The sequence below is a fragment of the Stegodyphus dumicola genome, chromosome 8, assembly GCF_044657685.1.
Source record: "Stegodyphus dumicola isolate Sdum_Otavi_A_Nest chromosome 8, ASM4465768v1".
NCBI lineage: Eukaryota > Metazoa > Arthropoda > Arachnida > Araneae > Eresidae > Stegodyphus > Stegodyphus dumicola.
In genome coordinates this window covers 161841275-161861914 of record NC_140775.1, presented here as the reverse complement: position 1 = coordinate 161861914, position 20640 = coordinate 161841275, and the positions used below count along the sequence as shown (strand labels likewise).

The 20640-nt window shown below is 33.3% G+C and overlaps 2 protein-coding genes across 4 annotated transcripts in view; one reads left to right on the top strand and one right to left on the bottom strand.

Annotated features, from left to right (window-relative positions):
• Positions 1–5111, top strand: part of LOC118187365 (transcription factor E3-like) — a 199057-nt gene extending 193946 nt beyond the window's left edge. For all 3 annotated transcript variants that reach the window (XM_085822667.1, XM_085822666.1, XM_035357579.2), the window contains one exon: positions 1569–5111. In XM_085822667.1, the coding sequence (XP_085678793.1) occupies positions 1569–2051 (483 nt within the window). In that variant the 3' untranslated portion in view covers positions 2052–5111. The remainder of the gene's footprint in view (positions 1–1568) is intronic.
• A 2869-nt stretch (positions 5112–7980) lies between these two features.
• Positions 7981–20640, bottom strand: part of LOC118187376 (uncharacterized) — a 143927-nt gene continuing 131267 nt past the window's right edge. The window contains exons 5-6 of the mRNA XM_035357588.2: positions 14322–14368; positions 7981–9540 (exon numbers count right to left, since the gene is read on the bottom strand). Of these exons, the coding sequence (XP_035213479.1) occupies positions 9489–9540; positions 14322–14368 (99 nt within the window). The 3' untranslated portion in view covers positions 7981–9488. The remainder of the gene's footprint in view (positions 9541–14321; positions 14369–20640) is intronic.

The following is a 20640-nucleotide window of genomic DNA, read 5'->3' as shown; positions in this document are numbered from 1 at the left end:
TTTGGGTGGTGTGTTGGAATCAATGTAAATAACTCTTTAGTAACTTTCCATTCACTACAATTCCTTTGAAACGAATGTGAGCCTCTCAAATTCAACATCTGCTCTTCAGGTTTTATTATCTAATTAGGAGAATAAAAGCCCTCACGTCCAGCATTGTCGATCTCTGCTTGAGAGAATTCAATGTAAAATGTCTTTGCAGTGGGTACCCTCCCATTGTGGTGTTGAGAGAAATCAGAAAGCGAACCATTTTGCAAATAGAAGTTGCAGTTTGATTCAGAAACCAAATATAAATTTTCCCTTTCATTTTTCAAAAGTGGAGATTAAAAAAATTTTCAGACTGTCCTTTCATACAGTCAGCTTATTCTTCCTGTGATTCAGAAACCAAATATAAATTTGTCCTTTCATTTTTCAAAAGTGGAGATTAAAAGAATCTTCAGACTGTCCTTTCATACAGTGTCAGCTCATTCTTCCTGTACTAAATCCCAGAGTATCCTCAGTACCAATTCCCATCTTATTCCGAATGCTCCTCATGCAGCTGTGGTGTGGCCACTTTTAGACTATTGACCGGACACGACTGTCTCCATGCCCATTTATTTCGTTTTGATATCATCAACTGTTCTTTGTGTTTTAATGGACAAGCTATGACCACTGTTTACATTGACCAATGCTACTACGCATTATCTCATTTTAATTGTTTTGTGAAAAAATATTGGAGAGTACATAGCCTAATGATCTAGTGGCCAACATTCTGGTGTTTGATAAATAAAATATTGAAAATGTTATAGAACTAGCTGAACAACATGTCTTCTTTCCAGTAAAAGTCCCATTTCTGTTTTCATCTGTCTTTTAGCAGTTTAGTACTTTTTAAAAGTTTATTTTTATTATACTTGTATGATATGCATGTTTTAATTAATCTAGCCTTTAAATTTCAAAGAAGGAATGAAAGATTTTATTTTTAATTATCAGAATTATATGCATACACACACACATATACATAACTTAATTCGCAGTTGTCCCGTGAATTTCCATTTTAATTTGACTTTTTCCCTTTTCTGTACTAAAAGTAATAATTGCTTATAATAAGCATCTCTAAACTGCATCATTTCAAAATTAAAAGCTATCCTTTGACTTTTACATAATGTAAATGACACTCTCTTTTCATACTTAGGAATCAAAAGTTAACAACCAATACTGAAACCTTTCATTAACCAATGGGAAAACTGCAAACCCTAATTCTCTTACTATAGGAACTAAAATTTCATCTTGAATACATTAGGCATACTTTATGCTTCTTGGTCTAACTAGACTGCTCTTTCTCTTCTTACCACATTAGTGTAGGTGCAATTAGTGCACCAAATTATTTATGCTCACTTTAAAATATGTTTACCAAAATAAAAATATAAATATTCGCATGTGAATACAAGCTTCTTCTTTCTGCCAGCAACATCCATCCTTAGCATTTCTAAATTATTTCATATGTATATATATCTGTGTGTGTAAACATACACACGTCTGAATTACGAAGTATGTTTTATTTTCTCTAACTCCCTCCTTTCTTTTTTTCTAAGGAACTGGAACTGCAGTTGAAAGCAAATAACATCCCTGTCAGTGAGTCTACATGGATTCCATCTTCAGAAGCAGAATTAAATGCCATAATAAAGCAAGAAGTCATTCCAAGTCCACCTCTTTCAAACAGCTCTCACAATGAAAAATATTTTCCAAATGGTCAGTCACGAATGACTCCTGTGCAAGAACACTATAATGAATATCAACATCTTGATCTCTCATCTTTGCAGTTGCCGCATAGTGATCCAAATGTCACACGTAAACGACTACCCATCATGCAATTCCTTGTCAAGAAAGAGTCACAGTCACAAGCAGTCTCTTCCTCTTCGTGTAGTCAAAGCCCAGCAACATGCTGTGCTAGTCCTGCTACATCGTACAGTCCTTTTGATGACCTCATGATGGAGGATGAGCAGCCCGTCACTGGTGATCCAATGTTATCATCACGGGAAACATTTACACCAGAAAACATGGATTTTATGTCATAATATCCAGAAACTTAAAAAGAAAATTTTAAAAAGTCTCATTTCACCAGTTAAGTGAAATATATATGGGAAATATTTCACAAAATGCTTGAATGTGTACATGACTAAGCATCAAGCTGTTTGAATAACCCTCATGATTTTATGGTCAGTTTTGTCTAAGTCTTCTGTTTTTTTTTTTTTTTTTTTGGTGCCATTAGAAGTTGCCTTTTCTCAAGCTCATGTGCATATCTCTCGTGGACACTTGTTAATAATGAACTGTTAATATCTTGTTTTGCAAAATGCAAAATTTTGATTATGGGTGTTTATAAATCTTAAAATATTTCAGCATTCTTTCATCTAGTTATTTTAAGACAGTTTTAAAATCTATTTTCCTGTAGTAGTGATAAAGACAAACCTTTAGTTGTAAATATAAATATTCATTTTATGTTCTTTTGAAGTTAACTTTCATCATTAAATGTGAAATTTTGAAACTTAATAACTAAACAAGTGCTGCAGAATATTTCCCTGTAGTTAGAACAGATTGTACTGTTCCGAATGAGAACTAAATTTACTTAATTCACTTATAACAATATAAAATATTCATAGATACAGAGTTTTCATCTGCAATTGAGGCTTCCTTCTTTTAAATGTTGCAGTATGTGTTTTTAAAGCTTTCAGTGATTGCAAGATTAAGCAATTCTTCTTCCCAAACATGCGCAATATCACTTAGCCCTAAGTCTTATTGCGAGCTGTGTTCGTTTGCATACACGTCAGTTTGTAACTAAAACGAGAGTTCAGCTCATTGATGACTATTAGAAGGTTAATTAAATGAAAGGAAATATGTTGTTTGTTCATGAATCTACTGTGTACAAAAAGCATGTTGAGGACGTACTACTGATGACAGTCGCATTAATTGTAGGATCAGTATTAAATGGGAAAACAGAGCTTCCTGCAGTATCTTGTTCTAGGAATGTAGAAACACCAAGTTTCCATTTTCCATGGGGGTATTAAAAACTGAGTATGACAGTGATTTACCAATTCCTCTCTCTCCCAAAAAATTGCTAAAAATTTAGTATTTTTAAATATTTCTGTATTGTTAATATTCGATAGCAATCTACAAATAAGTGTACATAGATCGTCAAATTGTCTTTCCTCAATTAATTTATATTTAATTAACTAAAGACAAAATTTTAAATCTTCGCTCATTTTATGTGTACATGTAGTGAGAAATTATATATTTATTTTAATTGAAATGTTTCCTATTGGCTATACATATACAAAATTGGGTTGCTAAACATTCCAGGAATGTTTACGTCATCTATATTCATATTTTTGTTATTAAAGTCTGTGAAATGGTGAATCTTATGTAGCCATTATTCACAACAGATAAAATGTTTTAATATGTTTGATTTTACTGATTACTGTACCATTATGTATATATGACTTCATATGTTATAAATTTAACATATTGTACATTTATGCCTAGGGTTGTTCATAATACATGTAACATTTAAAGAATTCATAGCAAATAAACTTTACAACTCATACTGAATTTACACTAAAATAAAGGCAGTGTTTTTGCATGTTTCACAACTGCACAGTATGTTCACATTTGCTGATACAAAGAACGGTGAATGGTAAACATTTTGTCCCACATATCTGCCAGTGTATCAAAGAGACCTAACACATCAGTAGATATTTGTGACAATCTTGAATATTAGTGGGGAATAGGAACAAAATGTGTATGCTTGACAAATCCCACCAGAAGTTTTCTTCTAAATTCGGAAGACAAGTGTGGCAGAAATGCTGGAAGAAAGATGCTGCTCAAGCTGTGTATCCATAGCAGATTTTGTAAAGTACTTAAGTAAATGATTTCAACAATGGTCCGGTATTAGTGAGGGTCTGTCTTGTTGAAAGAGAAAATCATTATTGTTTTGACATTTAACCATCTTTCTGGTGTATCAAAGTTATTCTTTCAGTGATACATGGTTATCTGCTATATCAGCAAAGATGAACACATTGAGCATTTGTTGAATGTGTTTAAGGAAAAGTGAAACTTAGCAAGTTTATCTGTCTTTCAGTGTAAAAAAATTTATTGTCAGCTGCATATTTTGTTATAAATTTAAAAAATATTTTGCAGAATTATGAATAACCCTGTTTAAAACAGACACACAAAAGGCTTAATAAATGTTAAGCTGTTTAGTACAGTGCCTTTGGAAAGTTATTATTGTCCTCACATTTATTTAAGAATGTAAGTAAATGTTGAGAACAGATTAGGAATTTTAAACTATTTTATTGTATAATATTTAATTTTTGGGTAAAATAACCAAAAGTTTTATTTGCATAAGTTACCTGACTCGTCTGTAAAAGAGAATGTGTAGTAAGATATATTTTATGCAAATTTTTGAACATGGAAAAAAATTATGCATGTATGAATTATTAATTGCTAGATATTTTTTATGAAATCTTACATATTTGATTCGATATAAGTATCCTTATATCATATTGTGTAGTATGTATATAGTTATTTCTTGGTTTTCATTTTATTACATCAATGATGAGTATTTTGTGCCACATGTTGCTAATGTGGAAATATGGTTATCTTCTGACTTTTTGTCATATCAGAAGTATTTTGTGCCACATATTATTGTTGTGGTCTTTTTCATACAGTTTAACATTGTTGTCATGCCACGTTTTCTCGTGTTGCATAGAGTGTTTGATTGGCAGTGTAATCTGATTTGTGAAGCCGACTGGCTTCAGAAATATCAAGATGGTTGTCTGGTTTTATAGTAAAGTGTCCTTAACTGTATTTGTTCCAAATTTAGCCTTATTTCCTTTGATACCATGTTTATAATAGAAAGTAATAACTTTAAAAACACTAACTAAATTTTGACTAAAATTTGTTTCCACAATATTCTAAAGTTTCAGCCGATAGTTATTTGAATTCCTTTTATCTTATATAAGCTTTCAATAGCCAGTCATTTTAATGTAAGAAAGCAGAATGTTATTTTCATTTTGTTGTGAAATGGCTGCTTTAAATGATAACTGAAGAGAATATAAAATAAAACTCATGCTGTTCTTGTAGTTTCATTTGTATTATAATTCTCAAAATCATTTGCACATAAACAAACATGCAGTCTTGTTGCCTTGTTAATCTGTATTTGATAACTGTTTCCTAGCCACTTTGAAATTGAAATTTTTGTCTCAAAAGTAATCAAATATGAATGAACAAAGTCAAATTGGTGCATCTTCAAGATGGTTTGGAAGAATGCCATGATGAACTTGGTTGATGGTAGCAATCACAGATTTAAATTAATAGATAAGTGTTAATATATATAATAACAATAATTAAAAATCCAAATTTTGTCATATTTTGATCATGTGCATTCACTTATTTATGTTGATTGAAAACGATTTTTGAATCACTGATATATAAAAGAATACTTACCAGAGTGTTTTCTCTGCAAGTGCCTGAATAAAAATGTGTATAAATAATTAATTTTAAACAAAATATTTTAAATGTTTTTTGTGCAACATTAAAAATACTAATTTCTTCCCTCTTCCCCAGGGGAAAGAAGAAAGGCCAAAAAAGGATTTTTACTTTTATGAAAAAGTGCAAATAATAGTTATTTTTTGCAGATACCAAAATTGTGTTATTTTTAATTTTAAAGAGCATAGTGATTTAGCATATTTGCATTTTTTCAACCCTTCTACAACAGATAGCAAGCTTCAATCTGAGCTCTGGGATAGATGTAGAGATTAGATGGATTCAAACTATAACAAGGCATAACCCGTAATGCATTAATAAAAATTCAGAAAGTGTTGGTTGTTTTTCCACCTTTTTTTAATTCTTTAATTGTACACAAAAGAACATTAATGTATTTCATAAAATGTCGATTTAATGTACCATCATTAAGACCATTACTCTTTAATCTAGTGCGTTTTTCTCTCTCTTCCTGATCTTGAAATTTATGCTCTATATTTGTTATCTCTATAGGCTGTGTCAATCACTACCTCTCTTGCTATATGTAAAAATTAGTATTATTTAAGATTTCACGTTATATTTAGGTTAAGACCTCGAAGAATTCAAAAAATTTTTCATGTTATAAATTAGTAGTAGTTGCTTGCTGTATCTTACATTATTTTGGCAATTAAGATGTTTAGAGAAAGCTTTGCTTTTGGAAATTGAAAGAAAACCTGTAATTCTATCTATCATAGGCTTTCCTGCATGACATGTTTGATAAACTGAAGCAGTGTGGCCCGCTTCTCTTGGTCAGAAATACTGTGGCTTGCAAAAGTGTTCATACATTTACTAGTTTCAGTAAAATATGCCTTTTTTCTTTAACAACATTAATATTTGAGAATGATAATTTTTTAGTAATGTCTAACTTTCTTTTAACAAAACTGCATTAATTATTTTATGAACATGGTAAAACTTTTTTTTTTTTTTTTTTTTTTTTTTGTCTGGAAAATCAATAATCAAAAAGTAACAGAAAAGTTACCTCACTAAAGTCTTCAGACACTCTTTAAGAAATCTACACATATTAGTAAATATTATAGTATCTTGCAGCGTTTATGATAGCGTTCAAACATCTGGGTATAGACCTCACCTTTTTTTTTTTTATAATATCTGCAATATTCCTCCATTCTTCCATGATTACTGTTTTTAGTTTGTTTTCTGTTTTGTATCTTTATAGTCTAACCTCTAATTTTTGGTGACTGAAGTGGTGTTTTCAGAACTTATGGACAATTACAGACACACCAAATGTGAACATTGAAGGCTGTATGCTTAAGATCATTATCTTGATAAAAAATAAAGTTTTTTCCCAAACCCAAATTTTGGGTGGATAATTGTAAGTCACCTTTTAAAATATTTAAATAAAGAACATGGTTCATTATTCAGCCAATAAAATACTAAATTATTTAATCTTGATGCTGACATGCACCCTTGCACAAAGACACCTTCACCGCCGTGCTTTACTGTTTCAACTAAGGTCTTGGAATCAAGTTCCTCATTTTCATTCTCTGAACGCCATTCGGAACCAAAAAAATGTAAATTTGTTTTCATCTGCACATAAGACATGATTTCAATACACTTTGGGCATATTTATAATTCATTTTGGGAAGAAAAGCCTAGACTTTATATTTTTTCACTTGCAAAAAATTTTCTTTTAACAGAGCGTCCATGTAGTCCAGCTGATCCGAGAACTTGTCAAATAGTTTTAAGTTAAATTCGAGTAGGAAATGTTTCAGTTAATTCTGTAGAAATCTTTACAGCACTCAAATGTAGATTTTCCACAAATTTTCTTACTATAAATCTCTGTTCATGTCACGTCCTCTTTGCTGGACAACCTCTTACTTTATTTTGGATCTGATTTTCTTCTTTAAAGCATTTTATCACATACTGCACCGTAGAATGGGATAAAGTTATTAATTTAGCTATATCCGGAATTGATAGTCCCTATGATGAAAAATGATCAATTTTTGAATACTGGTCCCTTTTTTTTATGATTAAGTGCTATTTGTAAATATTATATAAAATATAATGAAGCAAGCAAGCAAAGAAAAAGCCAAATAAATTTTTAAAACTCGCCAAAAAGAAAAAAAAGTGAAATTCATGAAATTTTATGAAAATATTTTTTTGGTATATGATCACTTTTCTGGCATGTTTTATCTACGTCTCCTTACAATTTCAATTGTAGAAAAAGAAAAGCATGGTTTTATTCAAAATTACATGGAGGTGAAAAAAAATATTGGGCTTTATATTCAATTCCTGGTTACAGCGCTTTTTCTACAAATTTTCCCTAACTATTTCTGGTATACATTAATGATGTGTTGCAGAATACTACATTTTATTTATTAGCTGAATAAAATGTAAGAATGATACAAAATGTGTTCTTAATATTTGTAAATAGAATCTAGTATTTCAATCAAGTAAAGAGTGAACAAAAAGTTGTGAAATATTTTATCTTTTATTAAGAAATTTCAACTCCTACTACAAATAAAAAAAGTGCACATTTGATAACTGTACAATGATATGAAAGTAATATACAGCCTGAACAGTATCCATGGCAGCTTTTATTTGACCTTTTCATATCAAAGTATTTTAATTTTTAAACTTAAAAATGGAACCTAATGTAAAAATGATCAAAGCATTAGATAATGAAATCTTTAATTTTTAGATCTGTTTGTCATTTGTTATGCTTTCTTTGATACAGTTATTATATTATATTTGATACAGTGTTATATTATATTTGACATAGTTATTGGTCAGTTATGGAGGAACAGCACTTATTTAATCTTAAGTACTATTTTGAAAGGCTTTCCTCTTTGGTAACTGATGTATCTGTAAAATTTATGAAACATGAGATCCTCATAAATGTTACTTAGCAAAAGCTTCTGTTGTTAATTCTGTACATATCAGTTTTCTCGTTGGTGTTAATTAATTATTTCATAAATGGTAATTTGATATGAAAAGATCGAGTGAAATATTATTTCTCTAAAGACTTGCCAACTAAAGTATATTCTTAGCACTAACATGCATTGTATCTGAATATTCATTTAAATATACGTACATTATATAAAACCAACATACTACATGTCAGTTTTTAAAAATGTATCAAAAAGTACAATAATTTAAATAAATATTTGTTACCAGTAAGTATTTACATTTTTTAAAAAATTCTAAAGAATGTTAATGTAGTTTAACAAAAATCTTTCTTGATAATGGGAATATATGATAAAAATATTTTTTTTTATTATTATTAAACAGATGATAAACTGTTCATTATAAAGCGTCTTAAATTTTATATGTAAATCTGATATTTTGAATTTACAGAATGCTATCTCTCAAATTTCTTTTGAAATTTTCATTCCTTTAAAAAGAGTAAACTTCATTTTTTAATACCAAGTGTATTTTATGATGATGGAACTGAGTTCTTATTTTTTTAATTAAAAGTAATTGATTAAAATTAATTAAATATTTGCATGGGTTCTTTTAAATTATCAAATATATTAACAGAATTCTATTATGCATTTGTATTCAGTTAAATTTGACTATCTAATGTAATATTCAATTTAAAAAATCCTAATGGATGAGAATATATACATAAAAATATATATGATTCTAAAAGGAATAAGGATGACTTAAGATGGCATTTAAACGAAAGCATTAGTTGCCATCATTTGTATATCACATAAAATATATTTTCAAATATTTTACATGATATACAAATAATGCAGAATACAATATAGACATTCAAGGAGCAGTATATAGATTGACTTGCTAGTAAAAGTACTTCATTTTATCAAATATTATTATTTTCTGGCAGTCTTAAATGATGATGTATCATGAAGTGGCTAAATCAAGCAGTATGATAATGAAATATGACTATATTACAGAACAATGTTGATCACTATCACATTGACAAAAGGCATCTTTTGGCATCTCTTCATCTGGTTTCAACGAATATCCTTGATGTTGCTTGTCAACATATTTTCACTTCTTTTTGTGCTATATTAAAAAAAACGTCATAATAATTATGTATATAACATGTCAAAGTTCATTGTAATATAATTAAATCTATGAGGGTTGGGGCAAAAGTCGTGGCAACTATTTTCTTCTTGTAGGTATGTGAACAAATCACAAAACGTATATGTGTTGTGTGGAAGTTTTGCAGGCATAGTGTGTATGCAGAATAACAGATGGCTCTGTGATAGCGAGGGCTCTGAAATCAGTCAGTTGGTGAGTGTCGTGCGAGATGAAAGTAACCCGTGTTGAGCAGCGTGCTTACATCAAAATAGCCGTTCTCCGAGGGAGAAATGCGATGGAATGCACAATAAATTAGTAGAAGCCCTTGGGAATAATGCCCTACCATATCGTACAGTAGCACAGTGGGTAGGAAAGTTTCAGCAAGGACGTGTGTCAACCAGTGAGCAACATTCGGGACGACCAGTGAGTGTGCAAACCGACTTGGCATGTGCTATCATCGAGCACCTCATGGATGAAAACAGAGCATGGATGTTACTGGAGTTAGAGAGGGCAAGTGGCATCGAGAAACGCACCTCCACAGGATATTGTGAATGAGTTACAGCTATGCAAAATCGCTTTGCAGTGGGTACCGCATGCACTGACGGAAGTTCAAAGGTAGATGCAATATGCTCCGACCACTTTGCCCGCTGGAAACAGGACGACGATCAATTCTTGTCACGAATAATCGGCAATTGAATTTTGGGCCAGGGCATACGAACCAGAACTGAAACGTCAGTCCGCAGAGTGGCGACATTCTGGATCACCAAGGCAGCAGAAGGTCTGTCAGAATCCTTCCTCAGTCAAATTAATGGTGATCGTCGCCTGTGACATCAAGGGTGTCATTATTTGCCACTTTGTTCCTCATGGCAGAATAGTGACTGCACAGTACTACCGGGACTTCCTGGTACGACGTGGCATTCGGAATAAACATCCGGATCTTGTGGACAGTGCAATAATTCTGCACGACAATGCAAGACCACATAAAGCAAAGTGTGTACAGCAGCTACTCTGATGTTGGAGATGGGAAGAATTGGAGCACCCACTGTACTCTCCTGACCTTTTGCCCTGTGACGTTGATCTCATTCCCAAGATTAAAGAACCAATACGTGGTAGGTGGTTTGCAACACGAGAGGACATTGCTAATGCTGTGCGCCAACAGATGACCCGATTCACACATGGTGCGGCAAATGCTGAGGCTGATGGTATTCAGCACCTCCCACATCATTGGCGGCGTGTGGTGACAGTAGCAGGGGACTACATTGAGGGTCTTTAGGCCCAGGTTTGTCATGTCAACTTTATGTGTTATCATTCTTTTGCACGGTGAAGGCCATATTACCCTGTATACTACCGTTATAAATTCGTGTGGTACGATTTTTCAGTGCTATTCATCGTCCACACATGTAGTTAAGACCTTATCCTTTCGTCTTTATATGTCACATTTTCCAACTGGACTGGTATCTTCAAGAAAAAAAATAGATGCCATACTTTTGCCTCAACCTACGTATTTTCTCATTTGTCCATCAGACCCCTTTTTTTTCTACTTGTATGGAAATCTATTACAATTTTTGGACTACATTAAAATAATGAAAATGTTTTCATTTAAACAGAGATGATTGATACTTTTATAATGCAGTTATTGAAGTTTTTCTATTCTAATTTATTGGGATATTTTATTCTGCAACATGTGAGAAACATCATGCATATATGTGACTGACAAAATGTTTATGAAATATGCAGGAACTTTTAATTTGAAAATTTTTGTTTGGAAAGTTAGTGATTTATATACAAGGGTTATTTAGCAAATAAGCAAACAGGGCCTGTGATTTCAATATTTATGGATATATCAAAAACTGGTTGTTTTTATGAATACATTCATCTATTGTACACGTTACATGAAAATAGTTAATCATCTGTTTTTTTCACAAATAGCCTCAGACACAAATGAGGACAGCAATGAATTCTTAAAATATGAGATTATGGCAGTGTAAGGAATTTGATGAAAAAGCATATGCTAAGTTACCGTTTTGATTTTAGGCAGCGTGTGAGCCTACAGTAGGATAACTTGCATTAGCACCATCTAAGAAATCTCAGAGCTGAAAAAGTTTTGTTGACTCATTTCCAAATACTGTTATGTTTGAAAAGAAAAGTCAATTTGGAATGCTGCTTTAAGGCATTGATTTCCCCCTCCCCAATAAAATGCAAGGCCATATACAGAAGCTAACAAATTAATAAGAATCTGAGATTTAAGTTGGGATGGACTACCCTCATCTTCTATACAGTGCTGTCTGCCCAAAAAAAGACCCACAAAGGGAAACACATTTTCTTCAAGCCTCTCACAGCCTCAGCCCTAAACGTTTTACAGTGAAGTAATTGGCTGACCAGTGTATCACCGAGACCATTATCTAAACAGCTATGGTGATTATACCAAATAAGAACCACTTCTGAAATCAGAGGGTTTACTTTTTTGTCAAACAATCCATGTACATCATTTATGCTAGTGTGGTAAAATTGTAAGCTATAATATCTGATAAGAAGGCTGAAATCATTTATATTAAGTTCATTTATAAAGCATATGCTTTTTAAAAAGCATTAGCTTGTATTTGGCAGTTGAAGCTCTTGAATATAGATATCACCACCAAATAATTATATTATGTATACTGATGGCTCAAAGAAGCCTAATGACACTATCTGTTGTAGCCATCACGGCACTCTTGTTACTTTGAAAATAGGTACTTGAAGGTCATACCAACCCTCCTTATATTTAGGGATTTCACAAGTTTCATTATCATCACACAGAGGGGATGTTAGCTAATTAGGAAACTCGGCCTTCTTCTATGGCAATAGTTACATTGGTTATAAAGGCAAGCCAGAAGGGTGGGGGATGCCCTTGAAGTGCATATTCTAAAGTAACAGATTGTCTGTTTAAAATACACTTTTGTTGATTTAATTAATTATTAAGTTAACTCAAGAACCATCTGCCTAAATGAAGAACTATTTTCATGGGAGATTTTCTAAAAAGAAAAATTATAGACTTAAAAATACATTTGCATATCAAACGAAACATGAAAACCCTACCCTTCTCTGGGAATTGAATCCAGAATACCATTGTTCAATGTTTTAATACATGGGTAGGTTCCAAACAGATTCCATAAAATTCTTTATATGTGAAGCATTTAAGTAATGATGCACTTACACTGGCAGCTATGCTATGGAAGAAAATATCTCTTCCACACAACAAGATTCATAACTACTTATTATAGGCAGGACAACTAAATTTCTAATATACGAAATATTGAAGCTCTGTGGAAGACTGTAGGGAACAGTATCATTTTTATTTATTTTATTAAAAATAAATAAGCGTATAAATTATATTAAAATATTGTTACGAATTTTTTATGCATGTAAATAATTTTTTGTCACATTATATTTAAAATTGTAGTAGCTTTTGTATAATGTAACATGAAATGCCTCGACAAAACACTGCCGGTATTTGAAGACAAAAATTAATCATCAAAAATTTTTTTAAGTCTCGTCAAAATCAAATGAAATCATTAAACAATTGTAAGGTAATTAAATTAACAGTAACAAAACTATGGATACCGAGGATAAATGAAAGATTTTAAGCATTATTCCTTGTGATTAGATAAAACTTTCTTTGTTCAAGCTTCTAATCCGCTTAAACATTTTTTGCTGTTATGAATATAGGCTGTCAAAAGTCCTCTTTGTAAGACATTACATTCCGACTTGGTTTTTTTTTTTTTTTTTTTTCCCCTCCCATAGCTGTTCAAGCTCTGCCCTTAAGCCTTTGATCAAAAAGTCCAACCGCGCTGCTCAGTTACTGTGGAGCAAAGCACGGCGTCAGTGGACCCTTCACCTGTGGAAACGAGTTCTTTGGAGCAACGAATGAAGATTCACCTTCTACCGTTCGGATGCGGTGTCTGGCGTCTGCTTGAAAAACGCCTCCTGCCAGAACTCATTGTACCCACAGTTAAGTTCGGCGGGGATGGAATTATGATCTGGGGGTAGTGACTGAACCCTTGGTCCAAGTTCATGGTAAACTGAACACCGACGACTACTCCACTATTATGGATGACAATGTGCTTCCTACGTTGTGGCAATTTTACGGGCTGGACCGATGTTATTTTCAGGCCGACATCGTCAGCTGTCATGTTGCGAAGTCCACCATGGATTGGCAATGGAGTTAACCGAATGTATTAACCTGCCCAAAACCTAGATCTGAACGCTATCGAGAACCTCTAGGACGTGTTGGATCCTCGAATTAAGGGGTGCAATAACCGCTCAATATCGGTGACGGAACTAACAGGTCTTCCCCAAGCCAAGTGGAAGAAAATTCCAATAGCCGTCATACAAGGACTTGTGGAACGCATGCCGCGGAGGGTCGAAGCTGTAATTGTCCTCGTGAAGGCTCGACCATATATTGAATTTGAATAAATTTTGTTTCTCTTCTTATCCACATATTTACTGGTAGACGATTGTGTATGCAGTCTATTCTGTGACTCTGGTCACCGTATTTTTTTAATCTCACTTAATATAACATGCTGTCATGCAATATTAAATATTTTATTCAACTTCTGAAATTAGAAGTATGTAAGTTACTTCCTTGTTGAAGTGACCACTGTGCTTGGTTACCAAAATTGGCAAACGGAGTCACTTTATCTGTAAAATTCAATATTACCAAGGGCCACTTTAACAAAGAAGTACCAATACGAGTAACAAAAATTTTGCTGTAAATTTTAGTTTACCTTTCTTTATTTTGAGCAGTCAAAGAACGGTAATCGGGAAAACATTTCTGAAAAGAGTAAAATAAAATTATGTTAGCAACTGTTTTGAAAATGAATCATGCATTTAAATAGATGTGTATTGAACATAATTATAGCAATAACAGTTTTTACAAGCAGTAACAGAAATACAGGGGAAAAGTAATACATAACGAAAATCATATTTTTATTGTATGCATTTATTGTTGTTGTTGTCGTGTCTATGATGAAGCCTATTCAAATAGTACCATGGGCGAAGATGACAGTTTTGGCAATATGCAAAATGTTATCATCGTAGAGGTTCGGTCTCTTAAACAGGACTCCAGTTTTTAAGAATTCAGCAAGGATGTCTGGACAATCAAAAAATGTGTGCAGTTGTCAATTTTGTGTCCAGGCAGTTATCACAGTTTCTGTAGATTTTCCTACCCTCTCTGTCAAACTTAAATCCTTTTTAATCTCCAGTTCTAAGCCTGACTATAGTTTTGCTTAAGTCGATCTCAGGTGAGCTGGTGCTTTAATGAAATTGAATGTTCCGTCAACTTGTATTTAATCATGGTATTTGCGTCCGAGAGGGTGACGTTTTGAGATTTCGAGCTTCTTTTGCAAGTTTATCTACATTCTTGTTACCTGTAATGTTGACGTGTGCTGCCAACCATTGAAGATTGCAGGCCTTATCTAACTTTTATATCTCGTTTAGGCGAAAGTGGAAATCCGGGAGCTTTTATCCAGGATTATCTGTAGAATTGGTTTTGAGTCACAGAGTCCTTTTGGTTACTCAGAAATGGGAAGCGGTCTATACATGTCAAGTACCTTCACTAATGCCAGAAGCTCGGAAGTGAAGATTATGGTTCCAACGCCAGTTTTGTGTTGATAAATATTATCGTCTGGGGTAGTCAGAAGTACTTCAGAATTCCCATTAGTAATTTTCTCATCAGATGAACCATCTGCATAATCGTGTACAAAGTTCTCTTTCGGATACAGTTCAACGGTCCTGATGCATTTTGCTTTAATGATGTCAATCCATTCCTTTTTATTTCATGGCTCTAGTAGACTGAATACTAGAGTTCGTAGGAAACCTGGAAGGAAATGTTGGCTCTTGGAAGATAGAGAATTTGTTGTTATCAAAGCTGAAAACTGCTATAATAACTTTCTCAAACTGCATAGGAAATGACCTTTCCAATCTTGTGCTACCATTATAGTTTTCAAAGGTTTTCCTAGGGTTGTGTTGTGATACAGCTCTTCTCGTCTTGTTTGTAAATATTATTATATTGTCTATTTATTTATTATATTGTATATACAGTGGATGGACAAAAATATGGAAACACCTTGTGAAATGCATGTTTGAAAAGAAAGATTGATTTTAATGAAATATGTAGGTGGCGCTGGCGTTTTTGACTACTGACGCCACCTATACAACTTCGTAAATGTGCTAAACAGTTCAGTTGTTGTCGGAGTACTGTTATGTGAGGTTGTCATTGCATTATGTCAGAGTTAACAGGTTTTGAACGTGGGCAAATTGTTGGAGCACGTATGGTAGGTGCTTCCGTAAGCAAGGTAGCCGAGGTGTTTAGTGTTTCAAGAGGTACTGTATCGAAGATTTATTCCGCATATTTGAAAAGCGGAAAAACATCATCTGCTAAATCACAGCGCGGACGAAAGTGTGTCCTGAGTGATCGTGACAGACGATCATTAAGGGCAATTGTGACGAAAAATAAGAAGACCAAAAGTTACTGCTGAAATGAATGTTGTGTTACCGAACCCTGTGAGTACCAAAACAATTAGAAGGGAGCTCCATAAACAGGGAATTGCTGGCCGTGCTGCAATTGAGAAGCCACTCATCAGTGATGCTAATGCCCGTAACAGGAAAACGTGGTGTTTAAGTCATAAAGCCTGGACTATAGAGCAGTGGAAGCGAGAAATATGGTCTGACGAATCTTCTTTCACATTGTTTCCCACTTCTGGCCGAGTTTACGTCTGGAGAACGCCATCTCAAGCCTATAATACAGACTGCTTGTTGCCAAGAGTGAAACATGGCGGGGGTTCTGCTATGGTTTGTTCAGCCATATCGTGGTTCTCTGCTAGCCCCATGATAACTGTGTCAGGGCACATGACTGCCAAGACTTATGTGAACATTTTGGCCGATCAAGTTCATCCCATGGAACAAACTTTGTTCCGCGATGGTGATGGTGTCTTCCAAGACGACAAAGCCCCTGTTCACACAGCTCATATTGTCCAGGACTGGTTTTCTGAGCACGAGGATGAGTTGTCCCATCTCCCCTGGCCACCACAGTCACCAGGCCTGAATATTATCGAACCTTTGTAGTCTACATTGGAACGGAAAGTGCGTTCTCGTTATAAACCGCCAACATCGTTATCTGAACTTGCCACCGTTTTGCAGGAAGAATAGTATAATATTCCCTTGGCAAACATATAGGAACTGTATTTATCCATTCCAAGAAGACTGCAAGCTGTTTTGGATGCCAACGGGTTTCTTACACCATATTAAGCAAAGAAACATGTTTTTTTAAAGGTGTTTCCATATTTTTGTCCAACCCCTGTATTTATATATATGTAGTAATAAAATTCCATAATCAAGAATACACTTAAAATTCTAACTGTATGTTCTTTTCATTTTTAATGGCGACGTTATCTTATTTGAAAGTACGTGGAATTAAATCCACAGCCCCGTAGTCAAGTTATTTTTACCGCCTTTTCTACACGTACAGTTATAGAATGTTCTGGAAATATGTAAAGCGAACTGGATTGGCTGACGTCATTTCTTGGAAGCTCCGCCTTTCCAGAGGCTATAAAAGGACTCGCAAAGGAATATCGGGGGCTTTTTTCTTAAATGTCACGATGCAGTAAACTTCATACAAAATATTATTAGTAGTTCTTTTTTATTTACTCCGTATATCTGATTTTGTAACTGCTATTTCTCCTGACCAATAATAAATGAATCCTGTTTTTTAAACTTATCATCTGATAATTTAAGCTACGACTACATTTATGATTCTTCAACAATCTATTTATTCCTGACAAAAGCTGGTACATTACAAGGAGTCGGCAGGATTAGTGTACCCAAAAGGAAAGAAATTCCAATGGAAGAGAAAGAACTTTTTAAGTGTATTCTTGATTATGGAATTTTATTATTACATATATACAGTGGTGGCCAAAATTGTGGACACTTTTGGAAATTTTTATGTTTTTGAACTTTGTATGCTTATAGAAAACGTTACGTTTCACAAAATGCAAACTTGTATATATCATTTTAAAGAGAATTTATTACTGAATTCAATACAAAACACAAAATTCAATTATTTGCAATACAAAAAAAATTTAAACAATAATAGTTATCGATATACATTAGATAAAGATGATTGCAGCGAGTTATCAGTACTTAGTAGGGTACCCTTTATTTTTGATTACAGCTTCACATCGATGTTTCATTGAGCTGACAAGAATTTTAAGCTCTTCTTTCGTTATTTCATGATGCCAGGAAACAATTATAGCCTCAATTAGTTCCCTTTTATTTGATGGGCGCCTCATTCGGACAAGAGTTTTCAAACCGTGCCACAAATTTTCGATAGGATTGAGGTCAGGACTGTTTCCTGGCCATGGTAACAATTTAATGCTCTTTGTACGAAACCACTCTTTCGATATTTTGGCTGTGTGGCAAGGAGCAGAATCCTGCTGAAAAATAAACGAAGCATTGTTGGAAATGAGATCTCTGATGGAAGGTAGAAGTTTTGGTTCTAGAATAGTGTCAATGTATTTTCTGGCATTCAGTGTCCCATCGATGACATGAAGGCAACCAATACCATCTGCTGACATGCATGACCAAATCATAACACTAACTGGGTTCTTCACAGTTGCTTGAATGCAGTCAGGATGTAGCTCTTCTCCTACTCTATGTCTTACATATTTTCGCCCATCACTACCGAATAACGATATCTTAGTTTCATCACTGCATAGAACTTGTGACCACTGATCATCTGTCTAATTAATGTGTTCCTTTGCCCACTGTAGTCTTTTTTTTCGTTGCTGAAAATTAAGATAAGGCTTTTTTCGTGGAATTCTACCTCTCAGTCCAACATCTGTTAATCTTCTCCTGATTGTTCTTGAACTGACAGAAACACCAGCATCATTCAGATCACTTCTGATGGCCGCTGATGACATTTTTCTATCCTGGAGACATAGTCTTTTTATTCTTCTGTCATCAATAGATGTGGTGCACCTTTTTCGGCCTTTTCCTTCTTTGTTTTTTATTGAATTTGTCTCCTGATATCGTAAACAAAACTTTTGGACTCCAGATGTAGTCACTGAACCACCCACCTGTCTTGCAATTTCAGCATAGGAAAGACCACTTTCTCGTAACACAATAATATTACATCACTTTCTAGGCGTCCAATCTACTCTTTTGTTTGATGTCATTGTTTCTTGACTAAATATTAAAAATTTTTACAAAAATTCCTACTTTTAATTGCAGTGTATAAGAAACAGGTCCTCCTTCTACAGAACAAAGCAAAATAATGAATTGTTTCAAGTGTAAACATGATGTCAGCTTCTACTGGCAGTTACTAACATTTGATTGGTTCTCAGAACAAGAACAGTCATTGGCCAGGAAAGCTAGACATTACAAGCCACTTCATAACTGTGTTTTTTATTTATATTAAAGTACATATAACTTTTTTTTTGTATTGCAAATAATTGAATTTTGTGTTTTGTATTAAATTCAGTAATAAATTCTCTTTAAAAAGATATATACAAGTTTGCATTCTGCGAAACGTAACATTTTCTATAAGCATACAAAATTCAAAAACATAAAAATTTCCAGAAGTGACCACAATTTTGGCCACCACTGTATATATATTATATTGTCTTCTTTTTCCGAGACTTTCCAGGCCACATTCCTGAATTACTTTATTGGTGGAAGACACTGAACCAGTAATGATTTTTGCGGCCTTTGCTTGGATACTTTTGAATTTTCCTAAGACAGTCCTGGAAGCATGATTCCAAGTAGATGAAGCATACTTCGATTGTTTTAATTTGTGAGGTGTATATTGTTCAAAGTGTTCCGGGAAAGCTGCCAGTTTTTACCACAAATACTTTTAATGATTCTTAATTTTTTCAAAGCTCTGTCAGCACAGGATTTTACATTCACAGTGATTCTCAGTTCTTCACCTAAGATGATGCCCGAGTATTTTGGACATGATTCTTTCTTTATGAATTGTCTTCAATATTTAATTTTAGATTCATCAGATTTCTATGCTTCCTGTCTGTTGAAAAGACATAGAATTTTCCGCATTGATCTTGAGTTTTCATCTCTGCGTCTACTTTACGATTTGATTTAGGAATTTCTGGAGCACTGCTTTAGATTCATGAATATCCTTGTCGAAGTGTCAGATCACGGCGTCATCTGCACGGCAGGCCACTTTAATATCTTTGTCGTTGTTCATATAAAATAGGAAGAGAAGGCAGCTCAAAACAGAACCGCGCGGAATGCCTGCAAGGATTTTCTTGCTCTTATATAAATATCCGCTATAGCATACTTTAATTTTTCTGTCCATCAAGAAGTCATTTATCCAGATAAAGGTATGCATTTATTGCAATCTTATCTAAAATGGGCTGTAATATAAACATAAGTTGGTTTATTTCTTATATCTGTATGAAAAATTCATTATCTTTTTTTGTGGGAAGACAGTATAAAATGAATTGCTTCTTTACAAACACAAAAACACAGTTCTAATCCTGCCCAATGGCATCAAAACTGTAATTGTTGAAATACATTGCTAAATATTATATTTAGAAAGTAATGTAAAGTAATAAATTTCAAAATACAAGATAACAAGGCATGACTACCTTAATTTATGATATATTTGGAAATTTTTCCTGTTTTTGAAACATCATAAAAATGTTTTATCAGTGAAGAATTTAGTAAAAAAGAAAACTTTTCTTACAAATAATAAATTTAATACATTAAACAGAAATGCAGAATTCTTACCTACTTGTTCAGATTTCAGATACAGCTTTAAAGGTAATCTAAGCGCCATTTCTAAGAAAGTTAGTTATATTTCATTTCAGATTGAATGTTTATCAATCATTTACTGTATTTGTTAGTTATTTTTGAAATTTAAGAGTCAGAATGCTCTGTGATAGAAATAAATGTAAAATATGCATTTTAATACAGTTCGTGAAAGCTTGCATTACACTTAATGAAGCCATGATCATTGTACTCTGAAAAATTTTTATTGATGAAGAATGCTGATAATTAATAGAAATATATATATATATATGTCAATTTCAG